This window comes from Panthera uncia, chromosome B1, assembly GCF_023721935.1.
Source record: "Panthera uncia isolate 11264 chromosome B1, Puncia_PCG_1.0, whole genome shotgun sequence".
Classification (NCBI taxonomy): Eukaryota; Metazoa; Chordata; class Mammalia; order Carnivora; family Felidae; genus Panthera; species Panthera uncia.
The window spans coordinates 176046408-176069199 of NC_064811.1; the positions used below are offsets into that span (position 1 = coordinate 176046408).

The 22792-nt window shown below is 39.8% G+C and overlaps 2 protein-coding genes across 9 annotated transcripts in view; one reads left to right on the plus strand and one right to left on the minus strand.

Moving 5' to 3' along the window:
- Window positions 1-22792, minus strand: part of DLC1 (DLC1 Rho GTPase activating protein) — a 550042-nt gene that overhangs the window by 246991 nt on the left and 280259 nt on the right. The gene's annotated exons all lie outside the window — the stretch shown is intronic.
- LOC125923412 (aminoacyl tRNA synthase complex-interacting multifunctional protein 1-like) lies at window positions 6192-7585 on the plus strand. Its single transcript, XM_049631687.1, has one exon. The coding sequence runs from the start codon at window positions 6270-6272 to the stop codon at window positions 7269-7271; it is 1002 nt and encodes a 333-aa protein (XP_049487644.1). The 5' UTR covers window positions 6192-6269; the 3' UTR covers window positions 7272-7585.

Here is a 22792-nt window from a genome sequence, read left to right on the forward strand (position 1 = left end):
CAAAGCAGAAAACAAAATGCAAAGGAAACCATAATTAGAATCAACATAAAAGTAAGTGTAAAGAATCCCATAATAAGACCAGGATGCCACAGAAAAGGACTATGCAGAGACATGAAGGGCCACGGGTATTTCTTTTTTAAAGAAAAATTCAAAAATTCAATAGAGGTTTTGGAAAATAAGTTAGTGTAAAATTTCTCAGAAAAAAGATTAAAAATAATGAAGACATAGAAAATGGAAGTCAAAGGTTATAAAAAATAGAGGATAAGTCCAAGAAGTCTAATATCTATATCGTAGGAAATATGAAAAGGGCATACAAAAAAACAAGAGAAAGAAATTATTTTTAAAAATGCAAGAATATTTCCAGAAATGAAAAAAAATGAGTTTTCAGATTTAAAGGGATAAACAATTGACATAAAATAGAGAAAAAAAGGGAATAGATTAACACTAAGGCATATCATTGTAAATTCTCACTACATTAGAGATAAGTAGAAAAATCTAAATTTTTCATAAAGTAGGTGAAAACACATCATATATAAGTTGAGACTCCGAGACATTGGCCTTTCTAAGAGCAAAACGGTAAGCTAGAAGGCAATCAACTAATGTCTAGAAGTTTTTAGGGAAACTAATTTCTAACCTAGAATTTGATACCTAACTAAACTATCAATCTGGTATCCAGGCAGATTAAAAGCATTTTCAGATGTGGAAATTAATTTCAAAAATTATATTCCACGCACTGTTTCTTAGTCATTGGAGAAATCTGCTCCATCATGACAAGGAAGTAAACCAAAATAGGGAACGATGAATGAATTCTAGGAAACAAGGGAACCAATCCAGGATGAGCCAAGGAGAATCATGGTGACAGGTTGACAGCTGGAAAGAGGGATAGATAACAGTCCACAGAGAAGCAGAAAAATGTAAAGCACGATGAGAAATATCCTCAAGAATAACATAAAGTAAGACAAAACAAACATGATAGACCACAAGATCAGTAATATCAACATATTGAGAAAAGTTTTATAGTTCTGGCAGAGAGTTTGGAAGTGAATAAGTGAAATGACTATAGAAAATAAGCTCTCCCTCAAAGGAAGCAACTAAAAGGAAAAAAAAGTTCAAACAAGAGAATATCATAATACAATATAGTGTGTGTGCATGTGTGTGCGTGTGCGTGTGTGTGTGGTGTAGGAGAGTTTAAACCTTTATCTTTATTAGCTGAATAACAAAATGGGAAAAAACAAGAAATATCAGTTAAATATGTTACTTAGAAATATAGAAGTAAATATTGGTAGAAGCAGCAAACAAACAAATAAAACCAAAACCAAAATAAAACCCGAAAATAACTGCTCTGAGAAGTAGAAAGCAGGAGATGAAAGAGATGGAGTAGGGTTCGCTAATTTTTGTTAGACACAGAAACAAAAAAGGAATAAATACTATAAAGAAAAAAGAGGCCAAGGATCTGGATTTGATGTGGACAGGGTAAGTGGGTGAGGAAGGAGAGGAAACCTAAACAACTAGCTTTCTAGATGAATGATCAGGTAATCTGAAGCTGACTTTGGGAAAAGAGGAGGTATGATGGCAAGAGATATGGGGAGGAAAAAGAAGATATGCTGCATTTCACACATCCTGAATTTGAAGGTGGATGTAGCCTCAGAATGACCGGACCTAACTGTATCAGGACTCTCTCTCTCTCTCTCTCTCTCTCCTTTGCTTGTCTTTGGTTTGCTGACTTTAGTCTTTGACACCAGCTTCTTCATTCGGTGGCAATATTGCTGTAAGCATATTAGGAATTTTGATTTGTGACCAGAAACTAAAATAAGCAGTCTTGTCTGGCAGGTCCCAAAAACTCTGGAGATTGTTACGAAGATCCAAGCTAGATCACGTGCTCCCCTCTGTGGCCAGAGGCTGGATCTGTTACCAGGAAAAGGTGTCTGGAGGAGAAAAGCACTACCATACCACATCTAGAACTTTTCTTAAAAATTGTTTTCCCTTTCTTTCAAGGCCCATCCCCAAATGTACCCTAATGATAGATGTTATAACTACTTCAACTGGCATTCATTTAGCCTTCCTCATTAATATGCATTGCTTTATTACTTGTATGTCCTTTATCATGTATGGCACTTAGCTGAATTTTTTTATGTATTTCCTCTCCAAGATTTTAAGATTCTTAAAAAGTGTGAAGTGTAACCATGAAAAAAAGCACCAGAAGGATTATTTCTAAATAAGAATTATCCATGTTAGAATAGTAGGCTTGGAAAACTGCAAGCTTCCATGATTCTATTCCCATTTTACCCAAAAGGCCCTCTTTATAACTGTTTTCAAACTTCTTACTCATTCTTTTGGTATCCTCTTTGCAATTGTTTTCAAACTGTGTACTCATTCTTTTGGTATCATTCTTTGGAATATTTTTCCTGTTCAAGATAATTATATTTTGAAACAGTCAAATCCAATAACAAGTTTCAAAGTTGAGTTTTGATACAAATATTGGATTTTGATTTAGATTTTTGTAATGGACAAATTTAGGGACAGTTTTCATGAATAAAATCGGTAACCATAGTGTGTGGTGATGTCTTCTCCCATGATTTGTAACTTGGCTGTAAAAGTCTTTCCAAAGGAGTCCCAAATGTTTTTATTTTTATTTGTATTTATTTTTTATTTTTTATTTAAAAAAATTTTTTTAACATTTATTTATTTATTTATTATTTTTTTTTTTTAATTTTATTTTTTTTAACGTTTATTTATTTTTGAGACAGAGAGAGACAGAGCATGAACGGGGGAGGGTCAGAGAGAGGGAGACACAGAATCTGAAACAGGCTCCAGGCTCTGAGCTGTCAGCACAGAGCCCGACGCGGGGCTCGAACTCACGGACCGCGAGATCATGACTTGAGCTGAAGTCGGCCACTCAACCGACTGAGCCACCCAGGCGCCCCCCAAATGTTTTTAAACAATGAAGTTATGTATTTACTAAACATAAATGTAGCACTTATTGTGTTTTACATAAATCCATTTATACTCATTTATTCCTATAATAAACTAATGAGGAGGGTATTATTGTTGGCCCCATTTTACAGAAGAAGAACGTGAATCACAAAGAATTTAAGAAATTAATGTCACAAACTAGGAAACAGAGTTGGGCTTCAGTCCCAAATCCATGTACGTCACCATTGCTGATATGCTACACTATTGCTGTAATGTTAATTTTTCCAAACGAATCACTAAGAAAGGAGTTGCATGCTTATACCTTTGAGCCAAATCCATCCTTTCCAGTTTTCGTACAGTCTGTAAACTATATTATTTGATATATGAAAAACAGTGAAAGAGCATATATTATGGCACATGAAAATTACATGAAATTGAAATTTTAGTGTCCACAAACAAAATGTTATTAGAACACATCCGAGTACACTGGTTTTTGTATTGTCCCTGCTGCTTTGGCAACGGCCACAAAGCCCAAAATATTTGCTATCTGACCCTTTACAGAAAGTGTTTACTGAAACCTGACTTAGAAAAATTGTAATTCTCCGGATGCTTAGGTTCTGACACATTTCTCAAAAGAGACTGCAAATAAATCCCCTTGAATTAGTTTACATTAAATTAAATATAAATTCTTATTTCAAATTCTTTTAAATTACATTAATAACCACGCATATAGTAGCACATATCCAGTCATTCTTTAACAAACGTTTAATTCATATATGCCAGACACCGCCTGTAGAAAATTTTAAAAACACAGGGAAGTATAAAGAGTAAAATAAAAACCTTTATTAATATCCTTTACAGTCAGTTCTCATGCTCCCCAAAACCATCTATGTAGTGCTTTGCATACCATTAAGAGATCAATAAATCTTTATTAGTAATTAATTTTGGGGTATTTTACACATAGAATGTGTTTCCCGTTAGGTGCTGAATGGCTCCATATGCTTATAAAGAGATAAAAGGAAATCATGCAGAGACAGCTTTCCGATGAAATAAATAAATAAATAAATAAATAAAACACTAAATGCAACTAGAAAGAGTTCACGGAGCACTGTGGTTGAGGGCAGGTCATGGAGCCAGACTGTCTGCCTTCAAATCTTGCTACACTGTTTACTTCCCGCCCAAGCTACATGCAGAAGCACTCAGTCGGATGGATCACTTACTCTCCCTGGCTTCAGTTTCCTCATCTGTAGATGCATGTGTTTTAGACAAAAGGATCTGTAAGGTGTCAAGGATTTTATGAACACATAAGTTTGAAAAAAGGAACAGATATGATGGGTTTCAATTTTTAACATTTTTATTGAGACACTGTTTGGTGTGGTGTAAGATACCAAGCAGATAAGAATGAGGTCAAATAAATATTTACTGCTGGCTAAACATTAACCTTGCTTGGTAATATGAGATGAATTATCTTATCCTTCCTTTAAAAATAGAACATTCACTCCTGTGGATAAGCGTATCAGTCCCTTTATTTTTCAAAGTAAAGTGATAAGTATATAATAGTAAAGATAAGTTGATACCTAAACAAATTGCCTAGAACTGTAGTTAAAGCTGAGTGATTTTTGTATTAAATCAAAATATCTGGAAATTTCCATGTTCTTCTTTAATTCAAAACATGATTGATTTAGAGATATGTAGAGATGGGCAATAGCCCACTTAAGATAAATATTTTTCATCTAGAGTTTTAATTTAGGATATTATACAGTTTTCATTTCCCAGATGATGCTACTCTTCCTTCTTACCTGTCCTTAACATAGACCACTTTCTCCTGAAGGGTGATTAGAGGCGGCTTTGCTCTTTAAGGCTGCAACCCAGACAGGCTATAGAAGTTAAGCCATGGGAGGCTTGCCCTGTTCGGTTCTTAGGAGAGTAACTCCCAGGGAGGGACAAGGAGAGGAAAGGGGCATTCTGGTGAGGGGTTGCAGAGCATCTAAAACATTTCGTTGCCAACTATATATGTGGTATTTCTTCTGAGTCAGAGAAAATATGTTTGAATTTATACTTAATACCTATAAAAAGTCTCACAACCTTTTATTGTTTCTTTACTTAAAATAACAAAGGATTATTTTTCTAAAGCCCCCTCTAACTCTAATGTCCTGTACTACATAGCCAGTGGCACAATTCTTGATTTACTCAAAACTGGTTGAGAGTGAAATAGGCTAATAGGTTTGTCTGTGGACACAAGCTTCTCCACATTTCAGCCTCTTGAGATTCTGCCCTCCGGCCATATTGAATTTCTTTTTGTTTCTGTAATTGGCTGTGCTCTTTTATTCCAGACCTTCAAACAATATGTTTACTCTGCCTAAAAACTCATTCCCTACGTCTTTGCTTGGCTAATTACTACTGACTAAAATTCCTTCATTTGACATAGTTACTGGTGCCTTATACATACAAACTTCCTTCCAGGCTTTCCTTAAGTAAACTTTTTCTAGAAGTTTCCTGGCCCTTCTAACTAGTTAGATGCTTTTGCCGCATGCTCCCATAGCAACCTGTACTTCTATCATAGCCCTTAGAATACTTTATTGTCTGTCATTGCCAATTCCATTGTCTGATAGACTTGACTGTGAGCTTTAGGGGAAGCAGAGAATCATCTCCACCCCTATGCCTGGGGCCCAACACAGTATTTGGCATCAAGCAGCTGATAAAAGATTCGCGTTGGGTGAATGCCAAAATAATTATCAGAGTTTTTAGTATACACATGCATGTAAATAGAAGTCCTTTAGAAGTAAAAAAAAGAAAAAAAAAAGAAAAGAAAAAAGAAAATTTAAATAAACTTGTTTGGTTTGAAATTCACTTATGCACCAAGTCCATTAGCCCATTTCAGTTTGCCGAATGCCACTAATATTTAGCTCACTGATAAAGCTCAGAAATGTAGAAAATGAGAAGTTTTGGGGTCCCCGGGTGGCTCAGTTGGTTAAGCGTTCAACTACAGCTCAGGTCATGATCTCGCAGTTTGTTAGTTCAAGTACCACATCGAGCTCTGTGCTGACAACTTAGAGCCTGGAGCCTGGTTTGGATTCTCTGATTCCCTCTCTCTCTGCCCCTCCCCCACTTGTGCTCTGTCTCCCTCTGTCTCTGGAAAAAATAAACAAACGTTAAAATTTAAAAAATAAAAATAAAAATAAAGATAATGAGAGGTTTAAAATCAATGATTATTCTCATTTCAAAAGAAATAAGACATCATTGGAAGGGTTGCATTTACAATCATCACATAGCTGCATGATCAGTCAAAAATATATTATTTTTGGAAGACTGAGGCTACCCGGCGAGGCTCTCCAGGTTGCTCTGTCCACCAATTTATGATTTTCTGCCGTATCTTTACAAAAATGGCAACTAATGGTGCTGTTCTGAAGAGACTGGAACAGAAGGGTGCAGAAGCAGATCAAATTATTGAATATTTAAAGCAGCAAGTTGCTCTTCTTAAGGAGAAAGCAATTTTGCAGACAACTTTGAGAGAAGAGAAGAAACTTCCAGTTGAAAATGCTAAATTAAAGAAAGAAATTGAAGAATTGAAACAAGAGCTAGTTCAGGCAGAAATTCAAAATGGAGTGAAACAAACACCATTCCCATCTGGTACTCCACTGCAAGCTAATTCCACGGTTTCCGAAAAAGTGATACAGTCTATACCAATAAGAACTGTATCTTCTGGTGCCAAAGAACAGATAACAGGAGGAAGAGTGGAAGAAAAGATGAAAGAGAAAATTGAAATGAAAGAGAAAAAGGAGAAAAAACCATCAATAGCAGGAAGTGCTGACTCTGAGCCAATCGATGTTTCTCGTCTGGATCTTGGAGTTGGTTGCATCATTACTGCCAGAAAACATCCTGATGCAGATTCTTTACATGTAGAAGAAGTAGATGTTGGAGAAACAGCCCCAAGAACAGTTGTCAGTGGCCTGGTGAATCATGTTCCTCTTGAACAGATGCAAAATAGGATGGTGATTTTACTTTGTAACCTGAAACCTGCAAAGATGAGGGGGGTAATATCTCAGGCAGTGGTAATGTGTGCTAGCTCACCTGAGAAGGTTGAAATCTTGGCACCTCCCACTGGGTCTGTTCCTGGAGACAGAATTGTTTTTGATGCTTTTCCTGGAGAGCCTGACAAGGAGCTAAATCCTAAGAAGATTTGGGAGCAGATCCAGCCAGATCTCTGCACTAAAGATGAGTGTGTGGCTACATACAAAGGAGTTCCCTTTGAGGTGAAAGGGAAGGGAGTGTGTAGGGCTCAAACTATGACCAACAGTGGAATAAAATACAATAAAATAAAATACTCATTTACTGAAATACATTGGAGAAAACTTTAATAACAATAAAAAGATATTTGTCAAAAAAATATTTTCTAGTGTTTGAAATTGCCATAAAGAACTAAAACTTCAAATGTTCTAAAACTTGCAATCACATTTTAAAAACAGATTTTGGGGGCGCCTGGGTGGCTTGGTCGGTTAAGCGTCCGACTTCGGTTCAGGTCATGATCTCACGGTCCGTGGGTTCGAGCCCCACGTCGGGCTCTGTGCTGACAGCTCAGAGCCTGGAGCCTGTTTCAGATTCTGTGTCTCCCTCTCTCTCTGCCCCTCCCCTGTTCATGCTCTGTCTCTGTCTTAAAAATAAATAAACGTTAAAAAAATTAAAAAAAATAAAATAAAATAAAAACAGATTTTGATACCTTAACTGAAACTTAAAAAATAGGTCCCATAATAAATACCATTTGTTTGATATCTGTTCACTCAGCTTGGGAAACAATAACAAAATACCAGAGACTGGGTGGCTTAAACAATAGAAATGTGTTTCTCACTGTTCTGGAGGTTAGAAGTCCAAGATCAGGGTCTAGCAGATTTGATTCTAGTGAGGACTCTTTCTGGCTTGCAGATGGCCACGTTCTTGATGGATCCTCACATGGCCTTTCCTCTGAGTACACATGAGGGGATAGAGCAGGCTCTCTGGTGTCTCTTATGTGATCAGGGCTCACGATTCTGACTTCATTTCATTGTAATTGCTTCCTTACTCTAAATACAGTCACATCAGAGGTTAGAACTTCAATCCATGAATTTGGGGCAATCCAATTCTGTCTGTAGCTTTATTGTCCTAGAATAACATTTTAAGTAATTCAACTCGAAGTCCTGGAAAGTACTCTTTTTTGCACATATAACACAAAGTCATATTGATTCATTAAAAAAACAAAAAGTCTCCCCATCCCCTCTACTAAAGCACTGATATGATGATGCAAGGGAGATTATTCTGGAGTTTGGAGTAATAGTCACTAACTTGGCATTATCTTTACAGGAACTGATTATTATCTGGCCAGATTTTCATACAAAGCATTTCCTCTTGAACTTTTAATGTAGTCTCATTTAGACTTGCAGACCTGGTCATGAACTCAGAAATAGTCCCATTCAGCTCTTCATCTTAAAGATGAAGAAATCTAGTTCCAAACAGGCTGTGTTGTCCAAATTCTTTAGCAAGTTATTCAAAGCTTTTCACGATTTGTCTCAATTTACATTTTATCTAAATTGTCCTTCCTTCTCCCCCACTGTATGTTTTCACCATACCAGATTACTTGGCAGTTACCTTTCAAGGTCCTGCTTGAAACCTCTCCAGATGCTTCTGCCTACATTCCCCAAACAAAACTGATTATCCATTTCTGTCTCTTCAGAATTTTTCCAAATGCTTGTATGTCATTTATCAAACTATATCATCGTAACTTGTATTCACTTATTTTCTCTATTCAATTTGAGCTTCTTGAAGTCAGCAACTGGGCTCTATATGCACCAGTTCTAACCTATAGTACAGGGCTTAATAAATGATTTCCAAACTTTATTTCTGAAGGTCACATGGCTAATAAGTAGTACATCAATAATGGAAATTCTGACTTCCTGACCAGTGCTCTTTTTTTACTCCTAGGCTACATTTCACTTTTAGGACAGTACTGTTAGAGTTCTAGAAGTTCTTTTGAGTCAAATTACTTCATGAGCATAAGTCAAAGAAGCCTCAGAAAAGTTCTTCCCTGAGTCAGAGATTACATCCTACCTTACTGTCTGATGCCAAAGTGTTTCAAATATGCCATTCCAGAGAAAACTGGTATATTTCTTCTTAGGCAAATTTAACCCAACTATTCAGCACCAAAAGTCAAGTCTGACATGGACTGTTACGACTCCAGCTTGCAGGGGAACTATGCAAGGCCTGAGTGTGGTCACACTGTAAGATGCCTTATAGAAAAGTCACTGATGCCTCAAAGAGATTAAAGGTCAATGAAGTTAAGCCTGGGGCAACTGTTCTCTGAACTCTGGCACATTCTTACTGGTTTTCTGCCATTTTATTGTGTTTGGCCTTTCCTTTATGGTTTAGCATGGATTGTGAAATTCTGAATAAAGTTACAAGAAGACAGGTTGTTTCTTCTTTTGTGAGTCCAATCATAATTCTTCAGGATTTTCTTTCTTGAGAATTGTAACAGTTGAGAGATTTTTGTGACAGATAAGTTGAATTCTTACGAAAATTGGGATGAATGAAAACACCTATTTTTTCCAATGCTGTATGAATTATCCTGGATTAAAAACATACTACAAATTTTGCAATACTCTGAATATGTAAAGAATGCTTGGAAGAAATTAGAAGAGGACCACTGGATAATTAAAAAAAATATGTAAATTCCACTTAGGATATAAATTTTATTAATATACCTGTATGTATCTTCTCATAAGTTAGGTATTACCTTGAAAGAGATAAGAACTTTCTGAAAATCCCCAGATACATCTTTAAATTTTTTTAATGTTTATTCACTTTTGAGAGAGAGAGAGAGAGAGAGAGAGAGAGAGACAAAGCGCTAGCAAGGGAGGGTTAGAGAGAGGGAGGCACAGAATCCGAAGCAGGCTCCAGGCTCTGAGCTGTCAGCATAGAGCCTGATACGAGGCTCGAACCCATGATCTATGAGATTATGACCTGAGCCAAAGTCAGAGGCTTAACTGACTGAGCCACCCAGGCACCCCCCAACCCAGATAAAACTTTAAAGGCTAATGTTATTATAACATGTTGCTTTATAACAAACATTCTTCTATCCACTTTAAGGTTTTCTGGAACTCACAGCTGTAAGTCAGAAGATTCTAACTTAGTAGTTAACTGAAACTAGCGATGTCAGAGCAAGTCTCTTTGCCACATATGCAAAAAACACACATAAAATACACACCCATAGGTAGAAGTAGACCTGTAATACACAGTTGTTTTTACTTATAAACAGTAAAATAACCTGAAGAACATTAAAACTCTAATCAGATTTTCATCTCAAAATATCAGTTTTATTTCCTCCAGATCAGTGAGATTGCAAAGTTTAAGTGCCATCTTGAAAGAAGGATGAGGGATGGACTTTGGTTTGCATTTAGTCCAAAAGCCCTTGATTTCTCTGGTAAGTATTTTTTTCTTGTTTTCTTAGCAGCATGGACTATTATTAATTTGCCTCCTATGTTTTCTCCTGGCCTAAAGTAGGTGAAAGAAAAGTAATAAGAGTTTCCTTTTCCTTTTAAAAAATAAACATTAAAATATTTTCCCATTTTATCCATTATAGTTTCTCCTTCCCAAAGAACCCAATCACAAAATAGGATTTTTTTTTTAATTTTTTTCAACGTTTTTTATTTATTTTGGGGACAGAGAGAGACAGAGCATGAACGGGGGAGGGGCAGAGAGAGAGGGAGACACAGAATCGGAAACAGGCTCCAGGCTCTGAGCCATCAGCCCAGAGCCTGACGCGGGGCTCGAACTCACGGACCGCGAGATCGTGACCTGGCTGAAGTCGGACGCCTAACCGACTGCGCCACCCAGGCGCCCCACAAAATAGGATTTTAATACCTTTAAAAGTACAACATAAAATTCCTAAGGAAGGAGCCAAATAACAATGCTCACAGACAAGGGAAATAAAAAAGTGAGTATTCCCTTCTATCTGAACTCAAGCCCCCAAAATGGTCATTTCTTTTTTCTTTTTTATCTTCTTTGTTTTCTCTTTTTTATGTGCTCATTGCCAAAGTTATCCAAGTTAAGGCTATGTTCCCCTGCAAGTTTGTGGATGATAGTCCTCTGTAACATTATTTGAAAGATAATGCTTATTTTATCAGGCAAAAGGAAAACAGTTACAAATGATCTTTTTAAACAGTATTTGTTCTCTGGCCTCTCTGCCATCTCACAAAACCTGCCCCATAAGCTGATCCGGAATTCCTGGTAATTGAAATGGCTTATTTTGTATCCTCAACCCATCAATTTAGTTTTATTGGGTAATGTTACGCTCAGGTAATGCTATACAAATCTGAGCAAATGAGTTTTACTTCAAAGACTTGGGACTCAGATTATAAGTGAAAAGAGCCCAGTTCTGCTGGTGACGTGCACCTGCTGATCTGCCTGAAGTTGATGGAGATCTCGACTCTCTGAAGGGGTGGAGCATACTTTCAGCCACTGCAGCAAAACACAACTCATTCTAAATGAAGCATCGGAGAGGAGATCTCAGCAAATCCAGTGATGCTGAAATTTGTCTGGAACAGCAATCCTGAAGTTGGCTTTGGGACATCCAATAGTGCCTTTAATTATGTAAGGAGTTTTGCAAAATTCTTTAAGAAGTCTCAAAATACAAATTAACTAGTTATTACCAAAGAATGATATAAAATAAATAGCAGCCGCGCCATGATTTCAGGAGAGAAGATAAACAGTGTCACAAGTTAAGCAACGAGATATGATTGTAACTTGTAACAAGTTGGAAGTTTAAGTTCTAAAGCATTACAATATATATCAGAACATATGTGAAGTTTAATGCCATTCAGGTTGTTAGGGAATGAATAAACAGAATGTCTGGGAACTGGGGATGCCATTACACTTGATGTTGTTCTACATAGAAATTGAATGGGACAACTGCTAATTCAAAAACTTCATATAAAGAGCTACTGCGTCAACGATTAAAAGTGGGTATGCCAGATTCTACCTTAGGGAATTTAGAAAACATTCTCCCCAGTTTCCCCCACTTCTTCCAAAACTGGGGAGAATGCTTTCTTTGCCTATCTCCACATGAGACAGACAACGTGGGTTCAAAAGAGTTGGCGTGCCTAGAGGAATTTATTTCATGTTTCTGAGTACTATTTTCCTCTTCTGTGAGATGGGAATAATAACATCCACCTCGTTGGATTATTTTGAGAATTAAATGCACATAAAACACTCAGCTCAGAGCCCTGCCCAGGGTGAATATTTAACTCAGGTTAGTTTACCTGACAGCGGGTTACAACCCTGTCTGTACATAAGAATCCTGGAAAAAATTTAAATCTACTGGTGTGAGGGCCCTGTCACAAACCAATTAACATTAGAACCTGGGGTTAAGGACCGCATGCTGGTCTTATGAAAACTCCCAGGAGATTCTAACTGCAGGGAGAGTTGCAAACCATTAAGCTATCCAATTAGTCTACCAGTGATCCTTAACCTTGGCTGTACATTGAAATCACCTGGGAACTTAAAAAAAATACTGATGCCTGGGTTTCTGCTTCTGATTTAATTGGTAAAAGGCTCAGTTTGGGAAGTGGCAGCGTTCACAGTTCTCCAGTTAATTCTTTGTATTTTTTTATCTCACTTTATTGAGATCTGACTGACATAGAAAAAGCTGTCCATATTTAAGATATACAACTTGATGAGTGTAGAGGTAAGTATACACCATAAAACCACCACCGCAGTCAAGGCCATAAACATACCCATCACCTCCAAAAGTTTTTTCCACCCCTTTTATTTACTTAGTTTATTTTTCCTCAGTTAATCCTAACATGTTCCAGATTGAAGACCACATAGAATCAGGAGGATAACACTTGCTCTGTGCATTCTGGTTGCACAGTGTGATTTCTTATCTCTTATAGCCTAATTTTTCTGATTATGCAAGAAATCCACATATTAAAAATTACTAAATGCTAAAAATAATGAAAAAATAAAAATTTTAAAAATCCATAATCTCACTGCCCAGATATAAACATCATCAACAATTTGGTTTGTTTCCTTCTTGTATGCACGGTTAGGCTCATGCTATATACAGTTGTTATATTCTTCTTCTTTCTTACTTTACAACATAAGTATTTTAAATGAAATTTAATACACATTTCAGGTGTCATTTTAAAGAAGTGGCATATACATAAAAAATGTCCTTTACACATTTTTATGATTTGCATATTTCAAAGAAAGCTCCAGACAAAGTATCTAGGAACCTTTTTGGCAAACTTCCCCTACCAAAATCAAATGTCTCTCCTGGTAGGGTAGGAAGGAATAGACTCAAGCTTCTTGATCAAGGCAGAACTCAAAGGACTGAGAATAGTACTGCCACCCAAATTCTCCTGATCAATCACATTTATCGGTAATCTTCTATAAGGAAGCAATGGCAGATGTTGGGCACCGGGCCAGGTAATGATTTGATGACTAGGTTGAGCTAAGACAGATTTCCAATAGTCAAGAAGGAAGAAGGAGGAACAGAAAATGTCCTAAAATCAGGGAAATAAATCTAAGCTCAGAGCCATAGAGCCACTGACACAAAAGATGCTAACCACTGCTGATTCTGAGAAATCAGCAGAACTTTCCAGTTTCCTGCCCCCAAAGAGGAAAGTATGAAAAGGTGGCTAAAGTTGAATCTGTTTACAGGGCAGAGATGAGTTAGCACGTATTCAGTCTATGTGGTTAGACTGAAGACAAAATCTGCAGGGAGGGTGAACATGATGGTGCCAGAGAACATGAAGCCTAAACTTGCTCAAGTCTACCAGTAAAACTGGAGAAAGAGCCTGTGCTTTGGGGCATTGTCAAGTCTGGCTTGTGAAAATGTCTTTGACATCCTCCAGAGCGGAGGCAAGCCAGCATGAAATGAGAATACTTTGTCTTGGTGCAGCCAGGTTTCTGGGCACTTTGTAAAGCTGGGAGGCAAGTGCCTGATAATGTAATAATTTCAAAGATAAACTAGAAGTGAGAGGTAAATTCTGGTGTAGGCTAACCTTTCCTGGATGCATTAGCTCACATCCCGTCCACTTCTGAACACGGGCATCTATTTCCCGTAATCCACGATTAATTATCCATTATCTAGTATTGTTGCATAATTTTTGAATGTATGTTAGTCTTGTTACCAAAACAAAACCATAAACAAAGGGAGGCGTGGAAGAAGAAAAGGGAACTTACATTATGTTTAGAATAAAACTCACACTTAACATCGTCTGCAGGCCCTGCAGGTTCACGGTGCACCAGCCACATTGGCCCCTTCCTGTTCCTTAAGCATTCCACACTCTTTCCTGTCCCAGGGCCTTTGCCCCGGACAGTTCCTGTCTAGAATTCTCCTCTCCTGGCTCTTTTCCTCCACAGGGCTGGCTTCTTGCCATATTTTAAATGTTCCAGATTCCTAGAGAGGACTTTCTAGACTGTCCTATCATATCAAAAGATTTACTCCCTCAGATCTCTGTTTTCTCAATGATATACTCTTCTGTTTATTTCTTTACCACCATTCATTCATTCGTTATTCTGTACTTGTGCATATCTGTCACCTCTGTGCATGGTGTTGGCATACAATAGTTGGTCTCTACCATCGTGGAGCCCACACTTTAGTGGGGGACATAAACATTAATCATACAGTCACATGAGGAGGGCACCTTTTGGGATGAGCACTGGGTGTTGTATGGAAACCAATTTGACAGTAAATTTCATATATTAAAAAATAAAAAAAAAATCATACAGTCACACAACTAATTGCAAAATCCTAAGTCTGTTAATAGCTACAAATGAGAGCCTGAGGAACTGACCTGCAAGTATTTCACTTGGGATTTCTTTCCAGTTTGTTCTCTATCTTCCACTTGAATATTTGCTCCCTGAGGGCAGGGGCTTTGCTTTGTGTCTGCCCTGCAGACCTAGACCAAGCATGATGTGGAGACTTAACAAATGTCATTGAATAAATGAATGCTAAGCACTCACATTTACTCTTTCTTATAAACTTCACGGCAGCCACGAGAACTATGTACAGTTATCCCTATTTTATGAATTAACAGCACTGAAGCTCAGATAACAAATTGGTCCAAGGTCATAAAGCTGGTGACAAGACTGAAATTGAACCTGGTTGTTATTCCAAGGCTTTCTATTACACAAAGGGCACAGAAATGGCAAAGAATAAATTACTGTAAACTGCTTTACTAAACTGTAGAACTAAACTCACTGGTTAAATCATTTTCACATGTTCTCCCCATACAATCAAAATAAACAAACAAACACACACACAAAACCCACCCCGCTATCATGCAAAAGAATCCTATAACTTCATTTCCCAGTAGCATTGCAGGAACAACCAAATCTAAACTCGTCAAGTATGCTCAAGTATTTCTCAGTGTTTGGTGATTGCAAAACTGGATTTCATTTGGATCTCTTTAAATTTGGCACCAACATGAGAACTTGAAAGATCAAGAACAAAGATGTATGCTTGTGTGTCATTTGCCTTTCTTGGCTGAAGAAAACCAGGTACAAAGGTACCTGCTCTCTTAACTCTTTGTGTACTCTAATAAATTCTCTGAAATTTGAAAAGAATTCCTACAGTGGTCTCTTTGTTACTTATGACTTGAGTGTCAGCAGGGAGGAATGTGTGTGTGTGTGTGTGTGTGTGTGTGTGTACACATGCACAGGTGTGTATCTTGCTCACATGTATGCTTTTGTATCTCTCCTCCCTGCCCCTCCCATCCCCCCGGGGATATGTCCTTCTAGATCTTGGATAATACAGTGCTAAAGTCCAGCTTTAGAGAAAAGGTGGGAGAGTGAGTGAAGCCAGGGAACAAGTAATAAGGTGGTTTCTGGTCCATAATCTCAGAGCACATACTGAACTTTGGATGGAGCAGCAGCCCATCAACTTTTTCTTCTGATTTGCTCTCCTGTTTGTTCCTCCTCACCGTCACACATTATTTTTAAGTTTCCAGGCCTCTGGGTAATCCAACTGTAGATCCCCTTTTGTTTGGTGGCCCTGAGTCCTGGCACATAAATCTCTTAAGCTCACATGGGTTGCCTTTTTGGAATAGGGATAGGTGATTTTTAAATTTATCATATGCTAGAACTTCTTTCCAAACCTTTCAAAGTTGAACCAAAAGTAAACACCTGTATAAATAAAAACATGTATATTTTAAGGGACATTGTCTCATATCTTTAATTCAAAACAATATGAACTGTTGTCTAAGAAACTCCATGGTCTAAGGTACTTGCAAAATCTCCTCCTCATATGTAATGAGCCTCATATTTTGCCAAGGACTAAACTCTTGGTATGTTTGAGATTGCATGGTAAATCTGTGCCCAAAGACTTTCAACACTTTCTTTAACTAGGACAAAGGCCTTCCTGTTCGGATACTTAATTTACACTTAATCCAATCTGTATTCCATTAGTATCATCCTTAGTAATCCAATTCCATTTTTAATTTCCATTTCATAATCTCTATCCTATTACTAGCCTTTACGTAGGTCAAGAGAATGCCCTGTAGGGATACCTTCATTGACATAAATGGAGAGAAAACCGCCCTGAATTAAACTGATTACCTCTGTCCTTTGGAATAGAAGCATGCTAGACCATAGAATGTAATCAGTCAAGTGCCCACATGGCTTGCTAATATCTAATGTTATGTATGAGGAACTGATCCATCCCCTTAAGTGGTTTGCTATCCTTCCTTGTGGGTGGAATCACTGGCCTCAGTTCACCTCGAGATACGATGATATTTCCAGGATCCTCTGGAAGGTCAGATGATTCTGTGTCTTCACTCTGCTGTAGGTGGGACTGGCCCACAAACATAAGACACCTTTGAATACATCGAAGGGACTAATGCCAGATGTCTAAGGTGCCACAGATTTCTCTTTTGAGGGCCTTGGAGTCTGCCTTCCTCAATTAACCGCTTACAACACCTTCATTGTATACCACTGAGCAAGCACTTGTGAGACGGTGTTGCTCCTGGGTTTCCAGACATGTGTCATTTCCACTGCATATTTAGTAGCACATAACTGCCTGAAGTGGGGAGACCGGAATGTGAGGCATGTCTCACAGAGGAGTAGGGTTTTCATTTAAAAAAAAAAATATCACTCAACTGCTAATGGAAACGTCAACCTCCCAGCCCTATTCTTAAAAATAAATAAATACAAGGAGTTCCCCATGTGAGAGGCACATTAGGGACGCAAGATATTCCTTTCCATGAAGTCACTCACAGCAGGCCTGTCTGGAAAAATGCTTTCATCTTCTGCAAAGGGAGGGGGGAAACGTACAGCAAGAAGGTTTAAAGACCAAGACTTTGAAATAGAGGCTGAAGTGGGAAAAGTGATCCTTAAGTAAGGTGAATTTAGGCCCAACCGGATTAATTTCTACACTTCAACGCATTGTGCGCTGCACAGAGACCAAAGAATTATGATCTGTAGAAGAGAAGCTAATGCTGTTCAAATTGGGCGTCCCGCTGTCCTGGGGTTCCCATGGGGATCCAGGGGTGCAAGAGGGCAGCTGAGGTAGTAGGGTGCCCTATTGCTTCAGCCAGGATAGCTCTGATCTGCATCATGGATGTGGTTCTGCTTGAATTCATTTCACACACAGGTCATTGAGTCTCTACTATGGTGTGCCTGGCACTGTTCCAACTATGGTGACGTGGCAGCGATCAAGACAGACATGGCCTTGGCCTCATGGAGCCTGTGGTCTATGCAAGGTTCCTTGTAGACTGGTGGGAAGTGTGTGAGTGGGGAGTTTCTATCATTAAAACCCTGACTGGTATCCCAACATGTTCATTTTAAGGATGAATAAACTGAGCCTCAGAGACAGAGTCTCACCACTAATTAACTGAAGAGTTGGTGATAGAATCCAGAGGCCTTGACTTATACTCCAGTGTTATTGCTCCCAAGTTCAAACAGGAAGAGAAAATATTAAAAAAAAAAAAAAAAAAAGAAATCTGCTCAGCCAGAGAGGATGTGAATTTTGGTTCCTGAACTTGCCCTGACTCAGTCTTATCTCCCTTTGTATCCTTCTGAGTGCTCTCTCAAGATGCAGTCAGGGTGGTACACCCACCCATGCTTGGACATAAGGAAGATCATATGCATGGCCTGTCCCTTCCAGACCAATGTCTCTGTTTCCCTACTGATGGGAGGTCATCTGGCTGCAGGTTATCCCAGGGGAGCCCCCATCAGTCACTTTCCATTCATGTGGCCCTACTGCACAGTCATCTCTGTGAATCTGCCGGGGCTCTCTTGCATTCTTGCTGCATTGTGTCACTCCCTTCCTTACTTTCCTGTATGCACAGGGAACACTTTCCCTTCAACCCCCATTCCTGCCTGCTCACTCTCCTAGCCACGGACTTTGCATCTGTCCCCTTTCCTCTCTATTTTCCCCTTGAGGCTATGTACTGTGTTTTATAATGCTGATAACTGCATTACAAGTAGGAGAAAATTCAATTTATTCCTCTTTTGATTCTTCACTTTTGCCTTGTTCTCTCAATTCTCTGTTTAAGATCTCCCACCCTCTTCTAATCTGGGGTTCGACTTTAAGTCCTGGTCACTCATCCTGCCTGCTGTGTGTCCCTCCCCCTTCACAGCATTTGCGATCCCTTCTCCTTGCAAAGTTATATCTGATCAAGCTTACATGAAGAAAGGCCACCTGCAACGTTTGCCTTTCAGGATGTGGAAGGTTCCTTACTCAGCCAGTCCAGACCTTGACCTGCTAGGACACGTGACGCAGAGAATTGCCGGCTATGATCCCACACTGTCCTTAAAGATCCTGTGACACACTCAGCATCCTGTTTTGGGGAGCTGCCTACAAATTAGCTCATGCATCTCAATCCTCATCAATCCTCATCGGAGGCCTGATAGAGCATAAAGCAGCCGGCACCTACCAAAGACCTTTTCCTGAACTGTTTCTCTATACAACACTGTTTCTTTATTATAGCAACAAAAGAAAATGATGCTTGTTTTTTGAAAAGGGTTTGCTTTCTTTTTTCAGATTGCCATGCTGAACCTTTTCCTTACCCTTTGAAATCCTACATCAGGTTCTCTGTACGTTTTAGTGACATAGCTTACAGAAGTGACACTCTGGTTTAGTCCTCTCTTTTATGTTTTACTGCGTCTGAACTGAGCTACTTGGGGATGAATTCAGCTGGCTTGGCTGACCTGCCAGGACCATTGTGAAGAAGGCAGAACAGGAAAGAGTTGAAAGAGATCCTTTGAGTTAAATTCACAAATGAGAATGATGTGATATTATTAGAACAAGTGCTTTAGGAAAGCTTTCAATTTAAATAACGATTCTACAGAAAAAAGCACACATTCTCTTCTAGCCCAAGTTATGATCAATAATTGTGTGGGGTTTGAATAGTGTTTGTTTATGGCCTCTAGGGCTGTTTTCTGTGTGTAAAGCTAGTAAGTCTAGTCAAGGACCAGATATTTGACTCTGGCTTCGAGTGACCACTGTGTTCCAAGCAGCTGAATTGATTCCAGTAAGATAAAACTCAGAGTGGGAAAGATTAGAGTTGTTTTGTTGGAAGAAATGATAGGGAATTCTCAAATGGGTAAGGTTTTGGTCTCCACTTCTGAGCTGAGAGATTAATGTCCCACAGTGATAAAGTGTCCTTAAACACCACGTCTTCCATCTCTGGGGCAGTATATTTTCCACTGCACCGAACCCAAAGTCATGTGGTGCCTTTCTTTCTTGCCCGTCTTTCTTTCCACAGAGCCTCGGCCACCTTCTCCTTCACAGTAAAGGCATCTCCTGCTGATTGAAGTGTTGCCTTTGTCCTCTTCATGTGACAGCACAACAGCAAGGTCAAACTGTTATTATTCACAGTAGGCAGATCACAAAGGACCTGAGGCTGAGACAGTAGGGTTTAACCCACCTGAAAATGCAAGACAGTGGTTCCCAACGTGGAAACAATTCTTACAAAACACCAGTACTCTAGCAGAGGGTATGTTCCCTCCAAGTTGTTCTTATTTGTGTCCTGGGCAGGCACGTGTCAGTCCTAGGAGATGAACCTAGATGGTCTGGTACGGACATGCAGGCTCTGAGCTTTTTGGCTAAGCAGCCCTAAAAGTGAGGGGAGCAGTGGATTTTTCCTGACTGAAGACAAGTGGTATTGATGTTGCCAGTGCTCTTCCTGCTCAACTGTTCTCTGACGATGTTCAGGGAGTGGAAGCGTGCAGGACAATCCTGTGTATGACCACCTTCTCCATGTTCCCAGAGCCCAGAGAACAGGTCCTGTGTCTTAACCTTCCACCTCTTTCTGTCTCCCAGGGCAGTTTGCATACAGCGCACTTTGCTAGGTTCACTCGATTCAATCTATTGATAGACCTCCTTTCATAGTCTAGTAAGTGCAGGACAATTGATTTTGGCAAAAAAAAAAAAAAAAAAAAAAAAAAAAAAAAAAAAGATGACAGTCATTCTCACAAAGTCGTCAAAGACCTGTTTTTTCTGTTGTTATATAGGCAACTTTCAGTGTTTATCTAATTCTGTTGGTGTTTCTGCAGTGCTTAGAAGTGCTCAACCAGGTCCTTCTTCTCAAACCTGTGTTCTTGTGTACTTTGTGACCGTGCTTTCATAGACACCCCAACTCATTTTCCTCTAAGGACTGCTCTCATGCTTCCACCAGCTCAGGCGGAAACCCCGAAGTCATCCTGGACTTCTCTCTCCGACAGACGGCATCAATCCATCAGAATTTGTTTGCTCTCCCTCAAAAATATATCTGTAATACGACAGTGTTTACCACCAGCACTGCTACCACCGTGGCCAAGCCACCTTCCTGGCCAGGACGGTCACCCCTGTCTCCTCGGGGGTCCCTCTGATTCCCCCCTTGCTCCGACAGGCTATTCTGACAGCAGCCAGAGGGATCCAGTTAAAGCCGAAGTCAGATCATGAAACATGTCTCCTGAGAACCCTCTCTGGGCTTCTCATCTCACTCAGAATAGAAATCAAAGTTGTCACGATGGCTCACAAGGCTTCCGCTGTGCGGGCCCCTCTTCTGTGCTCCCTCAGCTCTCCCTCACTGCTCCCTTGCTGAGTTTCCCAGCACGGCCAGCAGCGGGTTCCTGGCCCGAGCCGTCTGCACTCGCTGGTCCTGCACCTGCAGGGCTCTGCCTCAGCCGTGTATATGGTCTGCGTCCTCGCTTCCTTCCAATTCTTTACTCAAAAAACTGATGTCGACTTCTTAGCGAGGCCCCCCTGATCGCTGTCTGAACACCTACCCTCTACTCCTTCTTCCTATCTCTCTTTTCCTTAAACATATCCTTATTAAAAATAATAATAGGCTTTGGTGGTTGTTTTCTTTTCCCTCTAATGTCCTACCACCTCTAAAAGAGCAGGGACTTATAATTATTATTGTCACCTCTGTTCAGTGATGCAGCATTTGTTATAGGGAAGGTGCTCAATAAACATTTGTTGAGTGACTAAGTGACTGACTGTTAGTGTTTCCCAGGGTTTTGTCTTCTCTTGCACCAGTAGGTGATCGTCTCACGTTTAAAATCATCTATGTGCAGATAACACTGCATGGCAGATTTCTCCTGGGAGTTCCCGACACTTGTGCTTCCACTGACTGCCAGGCATTGCCCTGGACTTCTGCATTCTCTAGTGCATAACTGAGAAGTCCGGTTGTGGGACTGGCTTCAGGGGTGGCTGAAAGCAGGGCTCACACAATGTCACCAAAACCTGCTTGTTCTTGCTCCCCTCACTCCACTCTGCTTCTCTATTGCCTTCATTCTCAGTTTCTCCTGGGATGGGAAGATGGCTACAACAGCTGTATTCGCCTATTCTTATGACTTGAGTCCCAATACAAAGGAGAGAGCCTGTTTTTGAGGAGGTCCCAAGAAATTCCTCATATCCAAACCCTAAGTGGACTTGCTTAGGACATGTGGACCCCAGCTTTCTCATTCAGCCATTGGCAACACAGACGCACACATTCACACACATACTGCCGTCCCACGTCACTTTGGCCACGGCTTGCAGCACAGGCTCTGATCTGGATCACAAGCTGTACTCTTGGAGGTAGCCTTGCCTTTCCACATGAACTGGGTATTGTGGAGGGATCCTCAAATGAAAATTCAGAAGAAGGGAATGACGATGCTAAAGATATTCCCTGTCTTGGTATTACCATCCAGTTGCTCAGTCTTTAAGAGGTCTTGCTTCCTGTCTCCTGTTTATACCCAACATATTACTTTATCATACAGATTATAATTCCTTAACATACCTTAAATCTGTCCACGTCTCCTCCTCGGCATCCCTAGCACAAAGGCCTCGGTCTTTTGTTTTGTGCCTGGATTGCTATAAAACCCTTCAAAATAGTGCCTCTCCTGAGAGTCATTTCAGTGTGTTTCCTCCCCATTCACAAGAAAGTTTTCTAAAATGCAGGTATGGTTTCCCTGTTCCCCAGTGGCCTTTGCTAGAGTTCCCTTATCTTCCTTTCATGGTGTAGGAGACACATTGGAACGTGACTCTCACTGGCCTCTACTCTGAATTCAAAGCCCCCTGCACCTGTGCCAGACGGAACCACCTGCTGGTCCCCAAAGGCGCTGTGGGCTTTCTCACCTCCATGTCTTTGCTTTCACTAACTGCTCAGCCTGGAAATTTCTTCCCTTGGCTCTCTACGCCTTCACCAGGGTAGGGCTGCCTGTCCTTCAATATTAAGGAAATATGTGAGGGGACCTACTGCACGCCAACTTTTCTCCATTGCCTCAGAACTGGCCGAGGTGTCCTTCCCCACCTCCCTTGAGTTCAGATTAGTTGTTTATTAGTATGTCTTCCTGTTGAACTGTGAACTCGGTGAGGAAGCCTATCATATCTCTAGCATCCAGCACGATGCTGGGCACATAGTAGGCACTCAATAAATGA

Bases quoted from the DNA above. Each gene is read 5' to 3' on its own strand.
- LOC125923412 (XM_049631687.1), top strand. From the start codon at position 6,270: ATGATTTTCTGCCGTATCTTTACAAAAATGGCAACTAATGGTGCTGTT.